General features: G+C 37.0%; 1 protein-coding gene across 3 annotated transcripts in view; it reads left to right on the forward strand.

Annotated features, from left to right (window-relative positions):
- Positions 1 to 25,617, forward strand: part of diaph2 (diaphanous-related formin 2) — a 380,814-nt gene that overhangs the window by 224,971 nt on the left and 130,226 nt on the right. For all 3 annotated transcript variants that reach the window (XM_053630382.1, XM_053630381.1, XM_053630383.1), the window contains one exon: positions 903 to 1,032. In XM_053630382.1, coding sequence (XP_053486357.1) covers positions 903 to 1,032 — 130 coding nt within the window. The remainder of the gene's footprint in view (positions 1 to 902; positions 1,033 to 25,617) is intronic.

Raw genomic sequence — 25,617 nt, forward strand, 5'->3', positions numbered from 1 at the left:
CCTTCAGAGATCAAAATAGTACATCTATCTATCCATCCATCCATCCTTCCAACTAAACTCCACACAGTCAACCAAGCTCAGGATTGAATGCTACCCACTTTTCCATTGTGAGATATTTCTAAAAGTGCTAAATATAGTGTGTTGTATGCAAATAGATTAATTTAGCACTCACAATGTAATTTCACTGGGGATGGTGATTGCATGCACAGATTAGCATGACTTAAGACCATAGTTTAAATTTGCATATGTCCATTTCCACCAGTTCAAAAATGAATGACCATTTACTGTGTTTTACTAATGAGAAGGTTTATCAAGATTGTGCCATAGTATCTCAAAATGACAAAGTTTCTTAAAATGATAATTGAACAGTATTGTATAATAGTATATTGTAATTTCTGATTAGACATTTACAACATGTTTGCACCTCCAATAAATGCCACCAGCATTTTAAATAGAGCTTGTTAAAACATTTTTATTCAAACATACATTATTAGCAGTGTTCACATTGTATTTTGATCAGTTTTCATGCAGTTATTTCTGTGTGGTGGTTTTCATTTGGATTTTTCTGTGATTTTCTTTGAGACATTACTGTTACTATCAAGTTCAAATGGCAAACACAATAAGGTAATTTATATATTGTTTCCAACTCCTTAAGTTATTTATTATATATCACAACACAGGGCCTATATGTTCATTTATTTAAAATTAATAGGCAGAGAAAAGAACAAGGTGGCAAAGATGTAGGTTGCTTAGCTTGTTTAGATTTGAATGACGTCCTTTCCTTTATTTTTTCCTTTACCTGAAAGCCTAGTCTGTAAAATTAAGTATCGATTATGTATTACATGTATTTTAGTTATAGTATCAATAACTAAAATTTTCATCTCCATCTGACTTTTTTATAGCTACGGGACACAAAGTCAACAGACCAGAATACAACACTAATGCATTTCTTGGCTGAGAAGTGTGAGGAGATGTATCCACAGATCCTGAAGTTCCCTGATGAGCTGGAGCATGTGGAGAATGCCAGCAAAGGTAAAACACTTCTCATACTCACATAATTAATGGTATACACTGCTTTTACAATCACCAATGTACACATGTTCATAACTATATATAAAGATGCCTATTTTTTAAACCGTATTGTACCAGTTTGTCAAGAATCTTATTTGTGCTTTGTGCAAGGGACATGGGCTTCTTGATTCATGGAAATGTCTTAATTCACCATATATTTTCAACACTTGCAGTATTGCAATGTAGCTGTGCTTTCACCTGGTAGTTTCAGTGCATCATTTTAATGTACTTCTTTTGTTTTTTATGGATTGGTATCTGATTAATATGACAATTAGTATTAGAATGCTAAATGATTGCCTAATTAACTTGGCAGTTACGCTTGTGTTTTCTTTGTGTTCCAAAAATCCTATCTTGTAGTAATTTGCATAGTTTAATCTTTTGATGTTTTTGCCTTTATTTCATATACTATGCATCACAATTTTTTGCAAGACTTCTAGGAAATCATTTGTCAGTAGCTGAGGGACCCTTTTAATCATTTATTTTGATGAATATGTTTTACAGTATAACCCTAGAGATTAGGTCGAGGCATGACAAATGTAATTAGAACTCTTAACATTAGAACTATTAACACAACTTCTTAATGATCAAATAGCACTTTTAATCTTAAGTCATGCATGAAGTGCTCCAATGTTGAATAGTGCATATATCTTTTCTGTAAGAATTGTATTACATCATTTTTTATTTAATAAGAGAACTTGAATGAACCACATGAGAACCTATATTTCAGTATAAGTGAAATGAAAGGTTAAGAATCCAAATGAGAAGGTTACAGAATGTCTTAAACATAGTTCAGTACACATAGTGTACTGAAACAAAGCACATACAGTGCCTTGCAAAAGTATTCAACCCCCTTGGCATTTTTCCTATTTTTTTTAATTACAGCCTGTAAATTAACGGGATTTTCATTTGGATTTCATGTAATGGACATACACAAATTGGTGAAGTGAAATGGGGATAAATAACTTGCTTTTAAAAATTCTAAAAAAAAAAAACCCTAAAAAAACGAAAAGTGGTGCATGCATATGCATTCACCCCCTTTGCTATGAAGCCCCTAAATATGATCTGGTGCAATGAGTTACCTTCAGAAGTTACATAATTAGTTCAATAAAGTCCATCTGTGTGCAATCTAAGTGTCACATGATCTCAGTATATATACAGCTGTTCTGAAAGCCCCTAGAGTCTGCAACACCACCAGCAAGCGGCACCATGAAGACCAATGAGCTCTCCAAACAGGTCAGGTACAAAGTTGTGGAGAAGTACAGATCAGGGTTGGTTTATAAAAAATATCTGAAACTTTGAACATCCCACAGAGCAACATTAAATCCATTATTAAAAGAATAGAAAGAATATGGCACCACAAAAGAGCTGCCAAGAGAGGGCCACCCACCAAAACTCACAGACCAGGCAAGGAGGGCATTAATTAGCGAGGCAACAAAGAGATCAAAGATAACCCTGAAGGAGCTGCAAAGCTACACAGAGGAAACTGGAGGATCTGTCCATAGGACCACTTTAAGCAGTACACTCCACAGAGCTGGGCTTTACGGAAGAGTGGCCAGAAAAAAATACATTGCTTAAAGAAAAAAAATAAGCAAACACGTTTTCTGTTTGCCAAAATGCATGTGGGAGACTCCCCAAACATATGGAAGAATGTACTCTGGTCAGATGAGACTAAAATTGAGCTTTTTGGCCATCAAGGAAAATGCCATGTCTGGCGCAAATACAACACCTCTAATCACCCCGAGAACACCATCCCCACAGTGAAGTATGGCGGTGGCAGCATCATGCTGTGGGGATGTTTCTCATTGGCAGGTGCTGGGAAACTGGTCAGAATTGATGGAATGATGGATGGCACTAAATAGAGGGAAATTCTTGAGGGAAACCTGTTTCAGCCTTCCAGAGATTTGAGACTGGGACGGAGGATCACCTTCCCCCAGGACAATGACCCTGAGCATACTGCTAAAGCAACACTTGAGTGTTTAACGGGAAACATTTAAATGTTTTGGAATGGCCTAGTCAAAGCCCAGACCTTAATCCAATTGAGAATCTGTGGTATGACTTAAAGATTCTGTACACCAGTGGAACCTATCCAACTTGAAGGAGCTGGAGCAGTTTTGCCTTGAAGAATGGACAAAAATCCCAGTTACTAGATGTGCCAAGCTTATAGAGATGCACCCCAAGAGACTTGCAACTGTAATTAGTGCAAAAGGTGGCTTTAAAAGGTGGGGGGGGGGGGGGGGGGAAGTTATGCATGCTCAAGTTTTCTGGGGTTTATTTCATATTATTTCTTGCTTGTTTCACAGTAAAATATATTTTGCATCTTCAAAGTGGTAGGTGTGTTGTGTAATTCAAATGATACAAACCCCCCAAAAGCCTTTTTAATTCCAGGTTATAAGGCAACAAAATAGGAAAAATGGCAAGCAGGAAGAATACTTTTGCTAGGCACTGTAGAAATATGTTATGCACACACAGTTGCAATCAAAATTATTCAACCCCCATTGCAAATCAGGTTTACTGTCAAAATTTACAGAGTTTCAGCTGTTTGCAATGAACAAATCAAACTAAAGTAATTGAAACACAATGAATGTTTCAAGTGGTTTCCCCAAATTCAACTGAAAATGTAACTTATAATGACTTCTCCAGTTTCAAAATTATTCAACCCCCTGAATAGAATCCCTCAAGGCAAGCACTGACCCAGAGCTGGTACAGAGCACATAATAACTGGGTCCCCCAGAAACTAGCAGAGGTCTTGGAGGCATGCAGAATGGAAGCAAACAGGGCCAGACCTTTAACATCACAATGGCTGATCCATTTTGTTAAGCAAGAAAGTGCTCTGGACTGCGAGAAAGGGAAATAGTGGTATTCACTTACCTTAGTTCTAAATTGGCTGTTGAGGGTTCACTGAGACATCCTTTCAATGATTTCTGATGTCACTTATAATTACTGGTTCCAGGCTAAAGATGGCAGTCAGGGAGCTGGCTGGAGAGGCAAGGAAGCTTTTGGTTTTGGCTAGGAAGGCATGTTAAGGAATTGGGAAAGCAGTGGTACTAGGGTCAGCTGCAGTCGGCGGTGGGGAGACATCCCTACCTCTGCTTCACTGCCTTGATATGTCCCTGTAGCAAAACATAATTGAAGGTTGGCTCCCAGCTGATGAACCTGCAGCTAGCTGAATGGCACCACTGGTGGAGCAGCAGGCAATAATGCCCAGCATCTAGTGAATACCTGTGCTACTACCTATAATTATGAATTAGAAATGTACATGTTTTATAGTGTAGCCTGCTAGTGTTGTCAAATTACTTACTCTCAAGACAGGAGCACTCCAGTCCAAGTTGAATGTGTAGGACTAAGTATTAAATTATATTATCTCAGTTTGCTGCTCTCTGATGCATGGAAATAGATGCAGTTGAAGTTTAAATGCATGTTTAAACTTTATTACCTATAATCTGACTCTAATATCCAATTGAAGATCTGAGTCCAATGTTTGATTCACTTAAATATCTGACTCCAATAATTAATAAGCTTAACAACCTTTTAGTTAAGGTATTAAAAGCATAAAATCTATGGTCAAATTACATTTAATCTAAAACAGTTTCATGGTAAGCTTTCAAAAGAAAGTGGCATTCCTACACCAGAGGATTTTATATAGTCTATTTATTAAACAATTTTTGGTTAGCTCAGAGGTTTCTATTGATGTGCAAGCCTAGGCCTTTCCTATTTACATGTCAGAGGTTTTTAGTTAAACTTGCATGTATGCATCTTTTATATTAGCTGGTCAGAGGTCACTTTCAAACGTGTCAAAACTTTGGCTAGAAAACTATTTCTGGTAAAAATTGGCCAAATCATGCACTATTAATGAACCATACTTCTCTCCAAAAGAATCCTCTAACAATTACATATTCTCTAAGTGATATTTCCTAAAATTGTATAATTATTTTGATGTCACCACATTATCCACCTTAAAATTCGTACAGTGGAACTAATACGTACAATGCCAGAGTGAATACTTTGGTAAAAAAACAATGTAGATGACCATATTTAATACTGGAATGCAGTAAGCTGTAATAGCGTAGCCTGAACAAGTCCGAGTTAAGGTCCCTCTAACAAACTCGAGTCATACATAACTCCAAGTCAAGTTAAAAATCATGACTCCATCACTGACCCACAGCAGTATACAGTCTTTGTTTTAAAAAAAATATATATATATTTTCCCCCAGATATAAAAAGTGCTGTGAAAAAGTATTTGCCTGATTTATTCTGTGTATATCTCATACTAAATAGTTTTAGATCTTCAAACAAAATGCAACAAAAATCAAAGGCAACCTGAGTAAACACACAGTACAGTTTTTATTTATTTACTTGTTTAATTGAAGCAAAAAAGTTATCCAACACCTTTCACCAATGTGAAAAACTGATTGCCCTCTTAAACTTGAAATCTGGTTGTGCAACCTTTTAGCAGCAGTAACTGCCACCAAACACTTCCAATAACTGGAGATCAGTCTTTCACTTACTTCTAGGACTAGGACTTACTTTTATGCTTTGGATCACTGTCTTGCTGCATAATCTAGTTGCGCTTGAGTTTCAAATTGCAGACTGAAGACTGGACGTTTTCTAGTAGAGAGCAGAATTCATGTTTCCCTCAATTATTGCAAGTTACCCAGGCCCTGAAACAGCAAAGCATCCCCACACCATCACACTTCCACCACCATGCTTGACCAAAGGTATGATGTTCTTTTTGTGGATTCCTGTGTTTGGTTTACCCCAGATTTAACAGGACCCCTGTATTTCAAACAGTTCCAGTTTGCTTTTCTCTGTCAGGGAAGTTATTTATCCTTACCCACCATCACTTGCTTGAGGCTGTGGTGGAAATGGTAGAATTAAACACCCTTCTAATCAAAGCATTAATTAGTGAAACCCTACATAAGGTACCATGCATAAACAGCAAGACTGTCCAGGTTGTACATGACAGTAACTGCACTGTGTTTCAGTAATAAATGTAGAGGTAGTAAACAATAACACAAACTTTGTGCTAATTCTCTACATATAGATAACAAAGCCATTTTAGTGACTTTTTTTTTTTTTTTTAACAATGAATAAATCTTAGGAGATGCTTGAGTAAACCATCAACTGCAGTTACTCAGTGAAGTTTCTTGACTTGTATTTGTACATGTATGAGGGATATATACTGGGACACCTAATTTGCAGTTAGTTGTCCCCTTAAAAAGTTATGGACTTTCCAGAAACATTATTTTGCCCATTGCCAAATCTCACTGTTTCCCCTTATTGCAGTACTTTCTGACTGTCTAGCAGCCAACTTTCTGTTGATGCTGTATTGGTTTACTTATATATAATTTTTTTTGGGGGGGGGCTGCCCTGTTGCCCTGTTGCCCTGCTGTCCTGTTGTCCCTACAACCCATTTTCTGTCCTCCGGCTGGCTGCTTAGAACAGACAATTAAAGATTGATTATTTTCCTGGAGGAAGATAGGAAGAGAGAGGGACCAAGAGTTCAGAAGTAGTTCAGGAGTCTCAGTGAAGTGAACACACTAAAAATATAGATGAACCTAAGCTTTAAATGGCATTAGGTTGAATGTACAGTAGATGGGGGCACTCTTTGTTCCCTGACTGTTGTAAGATGAGAGGGACTCAGCATGAGCTGCACTCACCCATTTCTATACCTCCCTATGATATCTCTCATTACCTCGTTGACACATGAATAGTTTTGATGTATCCTGCTATTTCACAGAATAGCCCTGATAAATTGTATGTGTGTTGATAGACCTGAATTCTATCTATGGGCAGAAATGTAATATTGAATATTTTGCTGCCTAATTCTAGGCCTAATGTAGACACTTCCTCTAGAAGACAGTTGATTATTTCACAGTCACTGAGAATGTCAATACACTATATGGGTTATTGAGAATGGGCTGTAGCCTGTGTGTGGATAACATGCATTACATATAGCGCAGCACTGACCAGCCATCACTGTCTGTGCAGCATGTCTCATGGAGCTTGTGGAGCTTCCTGTGTGTATGCCAGTTTACTCACACCACCTTAAAATATGCTGGTCTAACCTAATCTAAATGTAGAGTATATCCTAAATTGTCCCTAGGTGAGAGAGAGAGAGAGAGAGAGAGAGAGAGGGAGTGAGAGGGAGTGTTTGTTTGTGTGTGTGTATCTGTGTCTGTGTATGTGTGTGTGTGTGTGTGTGTCTGTGTGTGTCTGTGTATGTGTGTGTGTGTGTGTGTGTATCTGCGTGTGTGTGTCTGCCCTACAGTGGATTACCATCCAGTCCAGTACCATCCTGTGCTCAGTGTTCCTGGATAGGCTCCAAAGGATAACCAGGACCCTGACCAGGATAAGGCTCTTACTGAAGATAACTGAATTAACTAATTCATGAATTTATTAAGTGGTGCTATTGAGAATGTATGTTTATCCACAATAATTTAGAATGGACTACAAAGTACTAAAGCATTGGATTTTTCTGGTTGAAAGCACTAGACCCATGGCTACATTGTCTAAAATATTATGCCTTCAGGTTTAGAAGGAAAGAGAGACATTTGAATATTGTTTTAGATAAATTATCCCATGATTATACAGTCAGAAACACTGGTTTATTGTGTTGACTGTGAATGTGTCTTGAACCAGTTGACTTCCCCAGCATTTCTCGCAATGCATCGTTATTTTCATTTTAAATGTGTGGAACTGCATACAGTTGAAGCCAAACATTTCTATACACCTAGGCTAAAGATATTCAAACTGAATTCACAACTCCATATAATTCATGTTGCCATACATTTCCCGTGTTAAGTCAATTTGGGGTATAGAATTTATTTCCATAAGAGGTCATTTCTAAGTAATGGCTAAGAGACCTTAGCCTTTATTTAATATTTCAGATCAAAGGTTTACATACACTTTGTTAGTATTTAGTGGCATTGTCTTTTAATTGCTTAACTTGAATAGCTTGGGGAGGCATTCCACAAGCTTCCTACAATACTTCATTTTAGGGATTTGTGATGGCCACTCCTGTACTTTCATTTTGTTGTCTTTTGTTACAACTTTGGAGCTATGCATAGGATCACTGTCTTGCTGGAAGATGCAGCTGGGACTAAATTTTAACTTTCTGAGTGATGTCTTGAGGTTTTGCTTCAGTATTTCTAGATAATCCTACTTCCTCATGGTGCCGTTTATTTTCTGAGCTGCACAAGTCCCTTTTCCAGCAAAACACCCCCACAACATGATGCTGCCGCTCCAATGGTGTTCTTTGGATTAAAAGCCTTAGACCTTTTCCTCCAAACATATAGCTAATCATTATAGTACAACATTTGTTTTTCATCTGACTATAGAATACTCCAATCAGCTAGTGCTCACCTACAAACTTCTGTCTGGCTTTTAATGCTGGTCTCAGGGCACGGTGGTGTAGGACTCTTAATGGTGCCAAATCCTTTACCAGTTCCGTTATTGTTGTCTTAGCATAATGGCATAGTTTATTCATCCTTGAGAATTAATTTGTGTCTCCTTCCTAAATGATGCAGTGTTCATGCGGTCCCAAGATTTTTATATTTGCGTGCAATTGTTTGTTTAGATAATTGCGGCTGCTTGTGGTACCTTCAGTTGATAGGAACTTTTGGAGTTCCAAATTTTTTGTATGAGGTTCGGCTGTGTTGGTTGGAACCATGGTATCAAGGGAAAAAAGACACTGTCTCCAATGATAATGGCTCTTGTAAAAGTCATTAAATCAATTTCTGACTTCCAGATTGTTTAAAGAAACAGTAAACTTGGTTTATGTAAGAAATGACAACCGAAATGCAGGGTAACATAATGCTTAGGCATATGTAAACTTTTGGCCTCAACTATAACTTAGTAGTAAATATTCTAAAGCCATCCAATCAAAAAAATGTTGTGCTAATAGTTAATACCATTTCTAATGTAATACTCTTCTTAGTCACACAGTTGTTCATAAAGCTTTTGTAAAATAATCTACTATTAACTGACTTTTTCTATCTGTCTGTTTGCCTTTCTGTATCCCCTACTCTCCATTTAAAAGTGTTCTACTTCACCAGAATATGTTCTGCTGTCACACCTGAAGAATACATCCCCTGCAGATTAATCCATAGGGATGTGCCCTACATTCCTCTCAAAAACCTTCCTTATCTTCTCCCAACATGCATGCCAAACACATTAAAATGCTGATGGCAGTACAGTTTGACAGCTAAACAGAACCTATACAGACAGATTTATAAACTGATTTAGGAATTAAAATCAGAGGCATCTAGCAACTTTATTTCATTCATGGAAAAGAATAAATTATCTACATGTTGGTTACTGTATTGTTAGGAGAACCAGACACAGGCTGATGGAGCTGTAAGGCTTTTGGGGAGGGAGATCTGCAGGAGGCGCTTTAGACATGTGTTGACACACTTTTAAAGACAATTTTTTTACTTTTCAAAGACATTTGAAGATCATCGGAAGAGCAGTACTGGTTTGAGGGGGGAAAAGTGACATTTTGGGGAAGTGACATGTGGTAAAGTTTTATTCTCTCCAAACTTTTTTGATACAACACACGTTGAACTTTGAAGCTTTAACTTTAAAAAGCTATGATGTATATTGTATCCTCATGAGATACTATGAGGTTAAACTGTTATATCTACTACTACTACTAATAATATATACATTTATGGCATTTGGCAGACGCCCTTATCCAGAGCAACTTACATTTATCTAATTTATACAACTGAGCAACTGAGGGATAAGGGCATTGAAAAAAGGGCCCAACAGTGGTAGTTTGGCAGTGCTGGGGCTTTAACTCCTGACATTCTGATCAGTAACCCAGAGCCTTTAACCACTGAAACACCACTGCCCTAATAATAATAATATAATTGTAGCAGTAGTATTGCTGTTGTGTTTGTTGATAGTTGTTGGTGGTTTTTTATTTATTTTATTTAGTTAGTTATTAGTATTTGAATTATAGAAGCAATATAAATGAATACATACAATTTGCACATACTGTACAAAAAATAACTTTCAACTTATAACATATATACAGACTCCTATATTCAAAATAGGAGTAAATGTTAATAGTAAAGAAACTTGCAAACATCTATTGAAGTGTACTTAATGTGAAAACAGTGTATCACTCTTTATCACAAACTATCAGTAAATTCTTAAGTATTGCTTAGATTTTATTCATCCATTTTTTAATTAACTTTAATAAGAACATAGGCTTAATTCTGCTTGTGAGGCTTTCACAGAAATTTGAGGGGGACTTAAGAATAAGTTCCTCAATGTTCCTCAAATTTTGGAAGTCCTTTTATTTAATTGTTTTTATCTTTAAGATAAGTGTCGGGTATTTTCCCCCCTGTGCTGACTTTCGGTGCGACAGCGCACGCTTCCGGAGGCCTGTTTCATGTAGCCAGGGCTTGTACCATGAAGGTAGTTGAACTCAGGATTACGGGATTAGTTTCGAGTTGACAAAACCAAACCAATCCAATCTGGCTTTATTGGTACCATGACACTGATAATCAACTTTTTCTCTCAATTTGATCCTTAAGCTATGTTGAACCTTACTGGTTGTACCTAAAACCCAGGGTTATCACAAATTAAATGGAAACTTACCTGGCTAGCCACCTAAACTTTTTACGTTATCATGTGTGTGTTTGTTTTCATTCATGTCCTGTCTCCTTCCCTGTCTTGTCATTGGTTATATTCTTCATATAATGTTCTCTCCTGTTCCTTGTTGCCCTTTTGATTACTCTGTGTATTTATTTGCAGTATTATTCAGTGATTAGCCAGCTGAGGCCTGTTTCACGAAGCAAGTTGAACAAACTCAGAGTTGCAGAGTAAGTTTTGAGTTGACAAAACCAAACAAATGTAACCCGAGTTAATTAAGGTTAACAGGTTTCATGACGCTCGTTATCAATTTTCTCAGTCAACCCAGTTTTAACCCTGAATCAAGGTTTGCTCAGCATGCACTTAAAACCAGACGTGTGCAGCAAATAACCACTAGCCTTCAACATGGAAAAAAAGCAGGTGTGCATACTTCTAGTTGAAGAGCAAGAAATTATTATTTGGAAATATGAGGAATTTAAACCTACACTAACCACAAAATCACACCGTTGGTGCTGCCAAAGCTCAGGAAAATTGTTGATTGTGTAAATGCGTAAGTTTACTTTTATAGGCTCACATTGAGAATAAAAGGATTGAAAACTTATAACCCTAACATATTTCATGTAATTTTATTTAATATAAATGTACATTTTTAAACTAAATATTAATAAAGACAAATATTAATTTGTGAAAATTTATTAGGACAGGCCTCTGAACCTTTTTCCTCTGTTTTTATTGTTCCCTTTTTTTTTGTACTTCTCGCCTGTTTTTTTTTTTTTACATTTATCTACGTGTTTTTCCTCGCCTGGTCTGTATTGTTTGCTAATCACCTGACCACGCCTGTTTTTGGGTACTGTCTCTGCCTATCATTTTGGATTTGTCTGCCTGTATCTGAAATTAAGGTTTTACCGCACTTGCAGCCATCTCAACTCGCCTAATTTGACAATAAGTATGGGAAGCCAAACAACTCAAAAGCTGTTCCAAACTGAGCTACATAGAAGAACCGCGCAGCGCTGACAAATACCTGTGCAACCCATGAGAAGGTGCTGGCTGCAGCTTGCATAACAGGGCAGAGCTGCACTTTTGAGTGAGGCTACATGTATCACTCTGCCCATGACTGGTCTTACTGGTTAACCCCTAACTCTTATGGGTGGAGCAACACATGTAGCCCCACCCAAAAGTGCAGTCCCGCCCATTCTGCAGGCTGCACCCAGGTCTACTTGCGAACCACTGAACAGCGCAGTGCAGACCAATTAACATGCACAACTTAATGGACAGCACGGAGCGGGTGGGTTTTAACCTCACTGCGTGGACCAGTTTGGACCTCCCAGCATAAGCTGAGAATTCATTTGAATTCTACCAAAAATTCTACTCTAAAATACTTAGGCTACTGCCATCAACAGTTTAAACTATTTTAAATAGCCCTAAAATTCTTAACAGAATTGATGAAGCCCTTGAAAGAAACAATAATAGACACACCACAGAAAACGGTTTACAAATAGAAGAAACTCAAAGTATTCATATTTATCTTTAATTTATCTTTAAAGAAAGGAACACAAAGCCTAACTGTAAGCCTGTGCATGGCTGTAAGTAATTAAATGGTTATCTATTTAGTCTCTTCCAGTTTATTTTGTGCTGCACTGCTCAGTGGGTTGCACAGGTTTCATGACTTACACTGGGAGGTCCAAACTGGTCCATGCAGCACAGTTAAAACCAACCCGCACTGCACAGTCCAGTGAGTCACACGTCAACTGGTCCGCACTGTGCTGTTCAGAGGTTTGCACCACACTATCCAGTAGGTCACGCAGGTATATGGTAAGCACTGAGCGGTTTTTCTGAGTAGCTCAGTTTGGAGTACCTTTTGGGTTTTTTGGCTTCTCATAAATAAGCATGTCTGAGGTATTTAGTATGTTACTGTTATATGTTAAAACATTTCCATGGTTAGCTTGTAGGGCCAAAATGACACAAAATATTTTTTCAAATAATTATCCAATCTGAGGAGGTTAAGCTAATGTCTTTACATGTTGGCAGATTTGGAACTCTAGTGAAAAGAGCAAAATTAATGACCAATTTGAAAAAGGACAGGTCACATATAATTTTCCTACAAGAAATCCATTTAATTCAGGGTATGGACACAAATAGCAGAAAGAAAAATATGAACAAATGAAAAAAAATAATCAGTACTGCTTTGGCATGATATTGGCTTTTTTTTTTTTGTTTAATGTCTGGAGCTATGCCCATCCCTAGGAAGAAACTGTACTCACTATTCAGCCCCACATTCTGTTTACTCCAGGATAAATTATTTTTAATGCAAAAAGGAGATTGCTATAGAATGAAGAGTGCAGAATTGTGTTAGCCAATGTGTCTGGTCATAGAGCATTGTACCTCAATGTTCTGCTAGATTGAAGACGGAGGAACACAACATAGAGGTTGATTGTGGGTCTAAATAACAAGGAAATTGTAGAACACTTTAGTTTGGAAATAAAAACATATCTGGAAGAAAATAAAAATGGGAAGTAGACCCATTTTTATTTTGTGGGATTCATGGAAGGCAGTGATGGCAAACTTATTGTTTTGACAGAGTTAATTAAATTGACAAAGATGGCAGAATATAACAAATTTATAATGTATCCGTCAAACTTAACATGGCAGCCATAACATAACAGGGTCCCAAAACTATTAGAGCATATGCCGAAATCAAGGAATATTATCAATGGCATACTAAAGAAAGAAATGGAGAAAAGGACCAATTCTTAAAGCAGACATGAGTTGGGTCTTAGAGCAGCTAAGTTACTTGGCCAGCTTCTGCGAAAACAATAGGCTGATTGTAGTAACCATAAAATACAAGACCCAGAAACAAATCAGTTAAAATATGAACCACAAGTAATAAAAAATAGTTCAGTAATTTTACCTTGTATAGGCAAAATACACAGTAGTTCCATCACAGCAGACATTACACTAGAAGAAATGTAAAAATGCAGTTAGTAGCTCGGTCAAACAAGACCCCAGGTAGTGCCTGCTTTCCAGCCATCAGATATAAGATTTTTAGAGAAGAGTTATATCTCCTCTAAAAATGAAATATCTCCCTTCTGGAAATAAAAGCAGTTGAATGTGCTTGGTAAATATGAGCAAAGAAGGTTGTGAAAAATTGTCTTTATTGTTTAAACTTTTCATATTTTGTTTAAAAAAAATAAAAAAAATACTCTGCTCTCATGGATATCAAACAATTGCAAACACAACACAGGTTTATCCGGGGGAAAAAAAAAAAAAAAACTTTAAGTGTAGGTGTGCAACAATTATTGGCACCCCTATGAATTCATATGTGAAAAATCGATTTGAAGTATATTCCCATTGATATTTTACAATCCCAATTCCAAAAAGGTAGGACACTGTGTTAAACTTAAATAAAAGCAGAATACCTTTTTTTCCTTAAAATGGTACATTCCCTCAGTTTAAACATTTGAGTTGTTTTCTGTTCTATTGTGAATGACATATGGGTTGATGAGATTTGAGATCCTTGCATTCTGTTTTTATTTACATTTTACACAGCATCCCAACTTTTTTGGAATTGGGGTTGTAACATTTTTTAGTACACCTGGGTGACTAGGAACAAGAAATTGTTCAAGCATGACTTCCTGTTTTACAAGGGTATAAATATGAGGTAACACATAGGCCAAATTCCCTTAGTCATTCGTAACAATACGAACAATACATAGCGAATATCCACCATCATGCCTATAATTAAGAAGTTCCAGTCAACTGGAAATCAACCTAGAAATGGATGTGTGTCTATATCGTCTCAACGCACTATGAAGAGGATGGTTCGAGTGGCCAAAAAATCTCCAAGGATCACAGCTGGAGAATTCCAGAAGTTAGTTGTGTCTTGAGGTCAGAAAGTCTCCAAAACTAGAATCCCACTCACCTACATCACCAGAAGTTGTTTGGAAGGGTTTCAAGAAAAAAGCCTCTATTCTCATCCAAAAACAAACTCAAGCATCTTCAGTTTGCCAGACGCTACTGGAACTTGAAATGGGATCAGATTCTTTGGTCAGATGAAACCAAAGTTTTTGGTGATAAGCACCAGAGGTGGTTTTGGTACACAGAGAAGTAACCATGTTGAAAAGTATCTCATGCCCACGGTTAAATATGGTGGTGGCTCTTTAATGTTTTTCTGCCATATGACCTGGACATTTTGTTAGGATACACGGCATCATGGATATCAAATATCAACAGATATTAAATGAAAACCTGACTGCCTCTGCCAGAAAGCTTAAAATGGGCCATGGTTGGATCTTTTATCAGGACAGTGATCCAAAACATACATCAAAATCAACACAAAAATGGTTTACTGACCACAAACTCAAGGTCTTGCCATGACATTCCCAGTCCCCTGCCTTGAAACCCATAGAAAACCTGTGGGGTGAACTGAAGAGAAGAGTCCACCAGACTTTGATGGAGCTGTAGAGATTCTGTATGGAGATTCTGTATCAAGCATTATAGGAGAAGACTCAGGGAGGTAGCACAAAGTATTGACTAAAAGGGTGCCACACCTATTGATTGTTGCACACCTATATTTATCAAAGTTTATATATATATATATATATATATATATATATATATATATATATATATATATATATATATATATATATATATATATATATATATATATGTATATAAACCTTTGTTTTATTTGCAATTGTTTGACATCTGTGAGAGCAGAGTATTTTTTGTGAATTTTTTTTATCTAACAAAAGATCAATAGGTTTTTCACTACCTTCTTTGCTCATATTTACCAAGGATGCCAACATTAGTGGCACACACACACACACACACACACACACACACACACACACACACTTCAACAAGGAAGTAAAGACAGTACTAAAGTAAATTTATTTATTTAATCAAAGTTTAATGGAATTTAAAGGTAGTTCACTGTTCTAGGAGAACAATTTGAATGTGGGAATCCACTGTCATATGTCACCATCACTATCATATCACCTTGTATCTGGGCAACATTACACCTCTGATATTATAGATACAAGATAGATACAGTGGTGCTTGAAAGTTTGTGAACCCTTTAGATTTTTCTATATTTCTGCATAAATATGATCTACAACAACTTTGAATTTTCACACAAGATCTAAAAGTAGACAAAGAACCAAATTAAACAAATGAGACAAAAATATTACACTTGGTCATTTATTTATTAAGGAAAATGATCCAATGTGTAATGGAAAATGTGTAATGGTCCGTGAGGACACAAAGGAACCCAGGGTAACTTCTAAGCAACGAAAGGCCTCTCTCACATTGGCTAATGTTAATTTTCATGAGTCCCCCATCAGGAGAACACTGAACAACAATGTTGTGCATGGGAAGTTTGCAAGGAGAAAGCCACTGCTCTCCAAATAATAATATTGCTGCCCTGCTGCAGTTTGCTAAAGATCACATTGATGAGTCAAAAGGTTATTGGAAAAATGTTTTGTGGACAGATGAGACCAAAATATAATTTTTGGTTTAATTGAGAAGCTTTGTGTTTGGAGAAAGGAAAACACTGCATTCTAGCATAAGAACCTTATCCCATCTGTGAAATATGGTGGTGGTTGTATCATGGTTTGGGCCTGTTTTTCTGCTTTTGGACCAGCAAATTCTAAAGGAAAATGTCAGGACATCTGTATGTGATCTGAATCTCAAGAGAAAGTGCAGCATGCAGCAAGACAATGACCCTAAGCACACAAGTCATTCTACCAAGGAATGGTTAAAGAAGAATAAAGTTAATGTTTTGGAATAGCCAAATCAAAGTCCTGACCATAATCCAATAGAAATGTTGTGGGAAGACCTGAAGCAAGCAGTACATGTGAGGAAACCCACCAACATCTGAGAGTTGAAGCTGTTCTGTACTGAGGAACGGGCTAAAATTCCTCCAAGCCGATGTGCAGGACTGATCAACAGTTACCAGAAATGTTTAGTTGCAGTTATTGCTGCACAAGAGGGTCACACCAGATATTGAAAGCAAAGGTTCACATACTTTTCCAGTCACAGACTTTATTGGATAATTTTCCTCAATTAACAAATGACCAAGTACAATATTTTTATTTGTTAAAATGGGTTCTCTTTATCTACTTTTTAACCAATAGAAAATTCTAAAGGTTTCACAAACTTTCAAGCACCACTGTACATGGTTAAGATACTACTTACAATTGATAATAAAAAGCCATTAATAGATTCTGATATAAATGGGATCCTCCCAAAAGAACAGGTGGTTAAGTATTATTCAAGAAATAGACTATATGACCAAAGGATTGTGGACACCTGAAAATCACACACATATGTGGATCTTCCCTAAACTGTTGCCACAAATTTGGTATCGCACAATTGTGTAGGATTTCTTTGTATTCTGTAGCATTATAGTTTCCCTGCAATGGAACTAAAAGGCCCAAACCTGTTCCAGCATGACACTGTCTTTTTGCACAAAGTGAGAATCTGGAATGGGATGTTCACAAAGCACATATGGGTGTTATGGTCCGGTGTCCACAAATGTTTGGCCATATAGTGCATGTCTGATGGGAACATTTATCTATGCACTGATGGAAAGAAAAAAAATAGTTTTTGAACAAATTGGAGATATTAATATTATATTAAAACAAATCATAAAGACATTCACTTTCTGTGTACAGTTTTCTATGCAACTTGTTGGATTTTTTTTTTCTGATAGTGTCATCTCATAAGCTCTATGTTCCCCTTTTTAGGGGGCCAAGAATCCTATTGTTTTCTTTAGGATTTTTTTAAATAATAATAACTATTTTTCTCATATAAACTGATCATGCAGTCCAAACCACAAGTGCTACAGACAAGAAACGTGCTCAGTAGGGAGTATTCCCTCTTGTTACTCAGGCAAGAAAGATAAGCCTGATCGGCCTAATGGTGGTGCTATAGGGTGTTTTGGCCAACTTCTCCTGAGCCATAAGTCCTACAGTTTATAAATTTATACATTTATAAATTAAAACATCTGTAATTTCTATGGATTTCTACTGTTGACTGGGATACTTCAAAGACATCAGCCAATCATCTTGCAGCATTCACTTCACAGTGTGTGCGTTGAGCTATCATCATGAAACTTGAGTATTTTGTTAATCTGTGGTTGCTTTGGTGTTCTATGCAGCTTGGCAATAACTAGCCTCTGTGTGCACTGTTTGCAAAGGGTGCTTGTCACGCTGCAGATTGCCTCTTGCAGCTATATTTGTATTCATTTTATTATTATTGTTAGGCAATTTAATGATTGATAAATGTATGTAAATCTTTGTATCCTTTGAAAACTCAGTATGGATTAAGGTTAAATAATATACAAAATAATGTTAGTTTCATTACTATAATTGTTTGTTGATTAATAGATGTGTTAAGTGACTGTTTAGTAATGATACTATATTAAGTCATTGTGGAACCTTGTATGTGTGTGAGGAGGTGTGTGAAGATTCAGGAGGCAGGAGCTTTGGGCTCACTTTTATTTTTCAGCTGAGAGCTTTTCAGTGCATGTTCAGTCTGTGTCACCACAAACCAAAAATAAACACAAAACAAAACAGGTGACACCAGTTCTGACAATAGCCTTGTTCAAGTTCAACTTCAAGTTTAGGGTTGATGTTCCTTTCGTATGTGTATTTGTGTGTGTGTGTGTTGATGGATGGGTGGGTGTGATGTAGGCTTTGCCAACTCTTAAACACTCTCTTTTCTTGGCCATGGCAGTCCTTGAAAGCAAAAAAAGCACAAATAATTAGGCTGGCAGTAATAAGACAAAAAGTAGAATCATCACGAATTACCCGCCAGTTCAACTCAGATCCACTCCGGCCACAGCTGATGCTCAACCACACCCCCGCTGCTAAAGTCAAGTGTTATTAATGTACCCTTATTGCATATTAAGTGTTACCAAAAAAATTTACTTTTCAAAAATATGTGGCTTCTCAGAGAATTAATATATTAAGCATTTTACACAAAGGTTTTAAGTTTATTTCCTTGGTGCTTTGCGACCACAATATTTCCTTCAGAAAATGCTTTTCTATTTGCAGCTAATTCCATTGCAGTGAAGTGCAAGGGTTATTATCTTTGCTCTGTATTCCTCTTTAGTGGAGCAATGATGCAATAATTACTTAATGGCCAGTGAAGGGAGCCACTCCAGTCTTATATGAGAGCATCTCTGTGATGCAGGTGAGATTGATTCTATAGTACTGGATGTCCTTCCTCTCACACAAAGATATGGTTTGAGAGTGGACAATCTGTCAGGGGGTATATCAGAAGCAGGAAGCAGGACTGTCTGCTGTTGTTGAGCCAAAATGAGTAATGGATTTTATAGATTTTTCTTCTCCTTTCTGGCTTGGCTAGCAGATATGGGAGCTGTGTGACATGGCGCCTCCTCTTTCCTTCTCTTCTCTGTCTGCAGTGCAGGTCTGAGACACAGACAGACATGCAGAGAGGCTGACTGCCCTGATATGCACTGCTCTCTGCCAGCTGACAACAGACCTGGATGAGAGTTGACAATCAGCCTCAGAATGAGAATAATTGTTGTTAGCAAGATATATGCTCTGTCACTCTTGCACTCGCGGCAGGCTAGGATTGTTGAATGAATTACAGTTGGACAGGATGTCTCCTTCAGGAAGTGTTGTGTCTGCTCTCTCTACACTCCCTGAACACAGCCATTATAGCTGATTGAGTGTTGCCATCGGGAGAGATTTCAGTAGAATATTAAGAGATTAATACTGTTAAGAGTTAGAAGACAGAGATACTTTTCACAGGCTGATGTTTTTGTACTGTATTTTTTAGACCCTGACCATATGCTTGTTCACTCACTAGATTGAGAGAGTTGTTGATTCAGTGAGCAGTCAAAAACTGTCAAAATCGAATAGGTTCAAAGCAAAGCAGAATTTCCTGCTGTGAAATTGTCTCTTATTCTAAGCATGCCTCTGGTGCAGCAAGCAAACAAGTTCCATCAGAATTAGAGTGTTTACCTGAGCATGACAAATCTTAAGGGGAGTGTCATGAGGACATTTGGGAGAAAGCAAAGCGAATTGAGAAATTAGCTAATTCTAAAGATGTAACACTGTAAATCTGCACAACAGCACATTTTTGTGTATGTAAACAGAGTGGATATATCTGTGAACTGAAACAGAGCAGCCAACTGCTCACAAGTGGGGTACTGAATCTATGCTGCCTGAACTAATCTTTCTGATACATTAACCTATTATTGTTTACAACACAAAATGTTGCCAGCATCTAAGGTGAGACTCTGTCTCTCATCACATGCTGGGTACAATATTTTTTCGACAGAAATTCTCATGGTTATGACAACTGTAATGACTAATATAATTATTGATTAGTTGGTCTGCAGAATTCTGCAGCATATGCTGTCACTTCACTTCAAGCCACATGTAATGAGGCTACATTGAATCAATTAGTTAATTACTATCAGTCAGTTAACATTTTTTTTTATTATTGATAAACATTTTTTACATACACAATCAGGTGTGGACAAATCACTAGCTTTTATGATTTGTCCAGACCTGATAATATATATATTTTTAAGATGTGATTTGTGTCTAGTCAAGTTGTCATTCTGCATTCAGTTCACACTAAAGATGCTGGGAATCAGTCCTAAAAAGAGTCGAGTTCCTGATTCCAAGCTTGTAAAAATAAAAATCAACCCCAAATGTTTGGAGTTGATTGAACACAGGCCACTTCACGTAAACATGGCAAGCAAAATGAATTTAGCATCTGAGTGTTTGTAAAATTATAAAATGATAAAATTATGCAGCCATTAGCCTCTGGCTTATGTGTGGCTTGTAAGGCTGCCCCATTGGCCTCTGGTTTGAGCGTGCTTTGTGAGGCCATGCTTTTGGCCTCAGGCTTAAGTTTGGTTGAAGGGGCCGTCCCTCTGGCCTCTGGCATGAACGTAGCTGTAAGGCTGCTCTCTTTATTTGACTGAGTCGGCTGGGCTGACACACAGGTTATAGCCTCCCCCTTAACAAGTATTTGGGGGAGCTGAGCCTTGAGCTGGTCCAGAAGGGCTTTGATCTGGTAGAGCTGCCTTTGGTAATCCCAGATTTGCTCATTCTGGGCTAACATGCACCGGGGCATGTCTGCTGCATCCACAGAGGGTCTTGCATTCTGTCAGGGATTGGAGTCGGAGGCAGATTCAAGTGCAAAGAAGGTTGTACACAAATTGGTGCAAAATTGTGTTTTGTGTGCAAAAAACCACTTGAAACATGAACAAGAACAAAAACATAACCGGTGGTCATTAGACATGAGTGAGACTTGTGTATGTGATCTCATGATGTTCAGGGGCTGATAGACAATTTTTTATAACAGTATGGCTCTGAAAAATCCAGACCTCAACCCCACTGAGATGCTGTGGTGGGATCTTAAGATCTCAATCATTAATTAACTGAAGTAATGTTGTAAAAAGAGTGGGCAAAAATTCTCCAAAATGATGTGAGACAGAGAAAATGTTTACTTCAAGTTATTGTTTCTAAAGGTAGTTCTACATGTTCCTGAATTATAGGTTGTACTTATTTTTCCCACCTGGTTTCTGAATGTTGGTTTTCTTTTTGAGAAAAAAATGACTGCATATTGAAATCTGTTGTGTTTTTTGTTGTAATCTGAGATTATAGAAGTTGGTGAGAACCACAGTACTGTTATTTAGGCCTTGATACATAAAAACATGGAATTAAAGGAGGGGTATTTTCTTTTCCCCATGACTTTAAATTATAGGATGATATTACTGCACTAGTTCTAATACATTGTCCTTGCTATAGTAACCACTTGTTCACATCATCACACGTGTAAAAGTCAGTATGTTTCCTCACACAGAGGTTAGTGCCTATTTTTGATTACGTTATAGAAGCTACAGTATATACAGTCGCTCCCTCACTAGGATCTCCTTTTCTCTGTCTCTTGACGTTAATGAGACAAAAAAAGGCAGCTTCTTATTTAAAGGAGGAACCAAAGCACAAACTCCTCTGTCCCGAAGACTTGAGCCTGAGATACGTTCCATAAAAAGTCTATGCGTTATTCATCACCAAATTTATTGCAGTAGATTAAAGTGGGGTGAATTCTCTGGGGTGAATTCTCTTGCCTTACTCCTACTGTTGCTGGGATAGGCTCTGGATCAACTTCAACCCTGACTAGGATAAAGAGACTACTGGAGATGAATGAATTATTATTATTTGTGAGTGAGTGAGAGCATGAGTAAGAGCGTGAGCGAGTGAACAAGAAAATCTATGCACTGGATATACAGTCCCCTCCAAAAGTATTGCAATGGAAAGTACTGATTCTTTTGTTTTTACTATATACTGAACACATTTGGGTTTAAGATCAAAAGATGAATATGAGAAAATCAACTTTCACTTTCTAATATTTTCATCTAGATGTGTTAAACAACTTAGAATGGGTTTTGGCAATTTGAAAGGATATTTTTGCAACATGCTATAAGTGAGAGACAACTGATGAAAAGCACACTTCATACAGTAGATGACCTGGATTCAGGCAAAGCTGTGAAAAGTTAATCACACCCTGTCTGTGCTTTAGATCCTATTTTGTTTACCACTTACACAATTTGAAGGTGTTTTCTCCTAAATGTAAAAAAAAAAAAAAAAAAAAATTCTGTACAGTATTTCAGTACCTGCCTTGTGTTTTATGTTTTTACCCAAATAATTTTTTGAATGAGCATTTAATGAGCTATATCATTTTGGTGTAACTATTTGTTGTGTATTTGTTGTCAGTGACAAACATTGGTGCCTAACCATCTGTGGTGTTTTATCTCTTAGCAGCATCGATGTGCAAATTGGCACAGTTATTAAAAACATTGCATGTGTTCATAAGACATTAGTAAATCATCCTTATGGCTCAGCATGATGCAGTATTTGCTAAGAATGGGGAGCTGTATTGTGTTGTTTTAAGCATTAATCATGAAAGGAGTATTTCTGAATAAAAATAAAATAAAATAATGTAGAACAGAAAGTCATCGAAATAGACTGGTGTACTAATCTTTTGGACATGAGGAAGCTGGCCTTTTTAGACATCAGGCAGTGGTATGATGACAGGGATCCTGATAAGTAATTATAATGATGTTTATTATACAAATTAAACTATGAAATGGGAGTGTTCTTACAAAGAAAGGTGCACACGTTTGTGCTTCTCAAAAGATTGTCTGAATATCTCCATCTCAAAATTCAGATCGGTCACATTTAAAAAAAAAACAAAAAAAACAAAACCCAGCACTATACTTAGCTCTGACTTAAGTGTGTGAGAACTATTAATTTTCTGACATCAAAATGTCATTCATAATTGAGTTGCAGTGTAAACAATATTCACCAAATTGGGACCAATTAATCTGCATGACAGTGCTTAAGAAGAGAAAAGGGCAGACTGTGATGAAGTTGAAGAATACAATGTTGAGGTGACCACAGAGATGTTTGTCAGAGAAGTTCTAACTCTGACTCTGGTTATCTGCCATATCCTCCTGTCATGGTTGTAACCAATGAACCTCACCCTCACCTCCCATTCCATCCTATCAGCTCTAGTTTATTTCTGTATTCCTCCACACCGACAGTCTATAAAACATAATGGAATCATGCTGCAAGTAGCATGTGCTTGTTAGAAAACGGATGGTGGATCATTTTTGAATCCCATTCTTCATGAGTGCTGCATATATCAATAAAGACAGTCCCCAAACCTGCTCTGACCTTTGTGACTCACAAAACATGTCATCTCCAAAATCAAGCATTAGATCAGGCATTGTGACATTTTTCAAATCACAGGTCAGGGAGCGGAAGGTGCTTATCAAAACTGTCCATCATACAGTGCTGTGCAAAAAGTATTTGCCCCATCCTGATTTCTTATGTTTTGTGTATATCTCATACTAAATTGTTTCAGAAATGAAAACAAAATCTAAGATTAAACAAAGGCAACCTGAGTAAACACAAAATACAGTTTTTTAAATGATAATGTTATTTGTTGAAGCAAAAAAGTTATCCAATACCAGCTGGGCCTGTGTGAAAATGAATTTGCCCCCATAGTTACTAATTCCCCAAATCTATGAAACTGCATTCATAATGGGGTTCAGCTGGACTAGACCCAACCAGGCCTGATTACGGCAAACCCTGTTTAATCAAATCAACACTTATCCAGTAAGTCTTACCCAGTAACACACTATGCCAAAATTTAAAGAAATTCCAGAATTATAAGAAGAAGGTGAAGAAGGGCAAAACTGGAAGAGTAGCAAGGTGAAAACCACTCCTAACCCAGAAGAATATTAATGCTCATCTGAATTTTGCTAAAAAAAAAACCCAAACACCTTGATGATCTTCCAAACTTTTGGTAGGATGCTCTGTGGATTGATGAGTCGAAAGTGGAACTGTTTGGAAGACAAGGGTCCCGTTACATCTGGAATAAACCAAACACAGAATTCCACAAAAAGAACATCATACATATGGTCAAGCATGGTGGTGGTAGAGTGATGGTGTAGGGATGCTTTGCTGCTTCAAGGCCTGTGCAACTTGCAATAATTAAGGGAAACATGAATTTTTGCTTCACTAAATAACAGTATCATTTAAAAATTGTATTTTGTGTTTACTCAGGTTGACATATACACAAAAATAGAAGAAATCAGGATGGGGCAAATATTTTTCACAGCACTGCAGATAAATATAGACAATTTAAATCATAAATAAAATTATTATTAACAGGACCAGTCTGTGATATATGATAGAGGAGGGGTCAGAAAAAAGACAGGACTGAATCAGGAAAAGGAGAATTGAGAGATAGGCAAATTAAGAGGTGTGTAATGCCTCCTCAACCCTTCATATTAAAATACTTTGTCTCAGTACTGTGCCACTGTCCTTGTATTGCAAGTTTACCTTTACTAGTACTTGAGAGTAAATGAATATTGCTTATGAATATGAACATATGTAGTTGGTCTCGAGTATTTTAATAAAGTGTCAGTTAAAGGAATATGACTTCGCCTGAAAAAAAGTTTTCAGTCAGAAGAATTTTTTTTTGCTTCAATCCCTGGAACTATATTTTACCTTTTTTGTTCAGATTTTAGCACTTGTGCATTATTTTATATGTTTGTCACTATTTAAGCACTGTCAAGCTATGTTTTTATTTAAGCACACTCTAGCTAATTTGGCCTTTTTTGTTCAGGTATGCACATGTATGCATTATTTTTCATGTTTATGTCACTATTTAACACTGTCTGGCATTGTTGAATACTCGATTCTGAAGGTGTTGATTAATGTTCTGTTTATGGTGTTGATTAATTTTCTGTCTGAGCATAGTGCCAGTAAAAATTACAGAAATTTGTAAGGGAAATTTATAACAGATAATTCACAGGGACTTATGTGGTGAATGTTCCATATAAATGGTTTAAATGGAAGAATAGATGTTGACTTTTGGAAAAATTTCAATAAGGAGACATTTATTACCATTTCTAAAAGGAGTCTCCAGTATCAGCTCTTTGTAAAAGTCAGTGATAAAGCAGTGCCTTTAGGATGTAGGGCTTTGCAGTTTTTCAGTGACAAGATTCAAGACAAGATTAATTTATTGTCTTATTATCTTCAAAAGAGAGAAAAAAGTTAGGCTGGTAAGGGGACAACCTATGTAGCTTGTTATAGGTGTTATAAGGTAATATATAAGAAATAACATGAACTAACTTACCACATTATCATGTAACTTTAAATGAATAAAATATATGATATGTCCTAATTTAATCGATAAAAATTGTAATAATCAACTATTGTTGAACACTCCATTGCAAATTTAATCCCTGCTCTGCTGATAATAACCTCTAGTCCTCTGAGATGGTATGTGTCTGTAGGGACTTGCCAATTCAGCCACATGAGCACTACTGAGGTCAGGCACTGATGTTGGGCAAGAAGGCCTGACATTCATACAAAGTCACCC

The sequence above is a fragment of the Ictalurus furcatus genome, chromosome 8 (assembly GCF_023375685.1).
Source record: "Ictalurus furcatus strain D&B chromosome 8, Billie_1.0, whole genome shotgun sequence".
In the NCBI taxonomy this organism is placed as follows: Eukaryota; Metazoa; Chordata; class Actinopteri; order Siluriformes; family Ictaluridae; genus Ictalurus; species Ictalurus furcatus.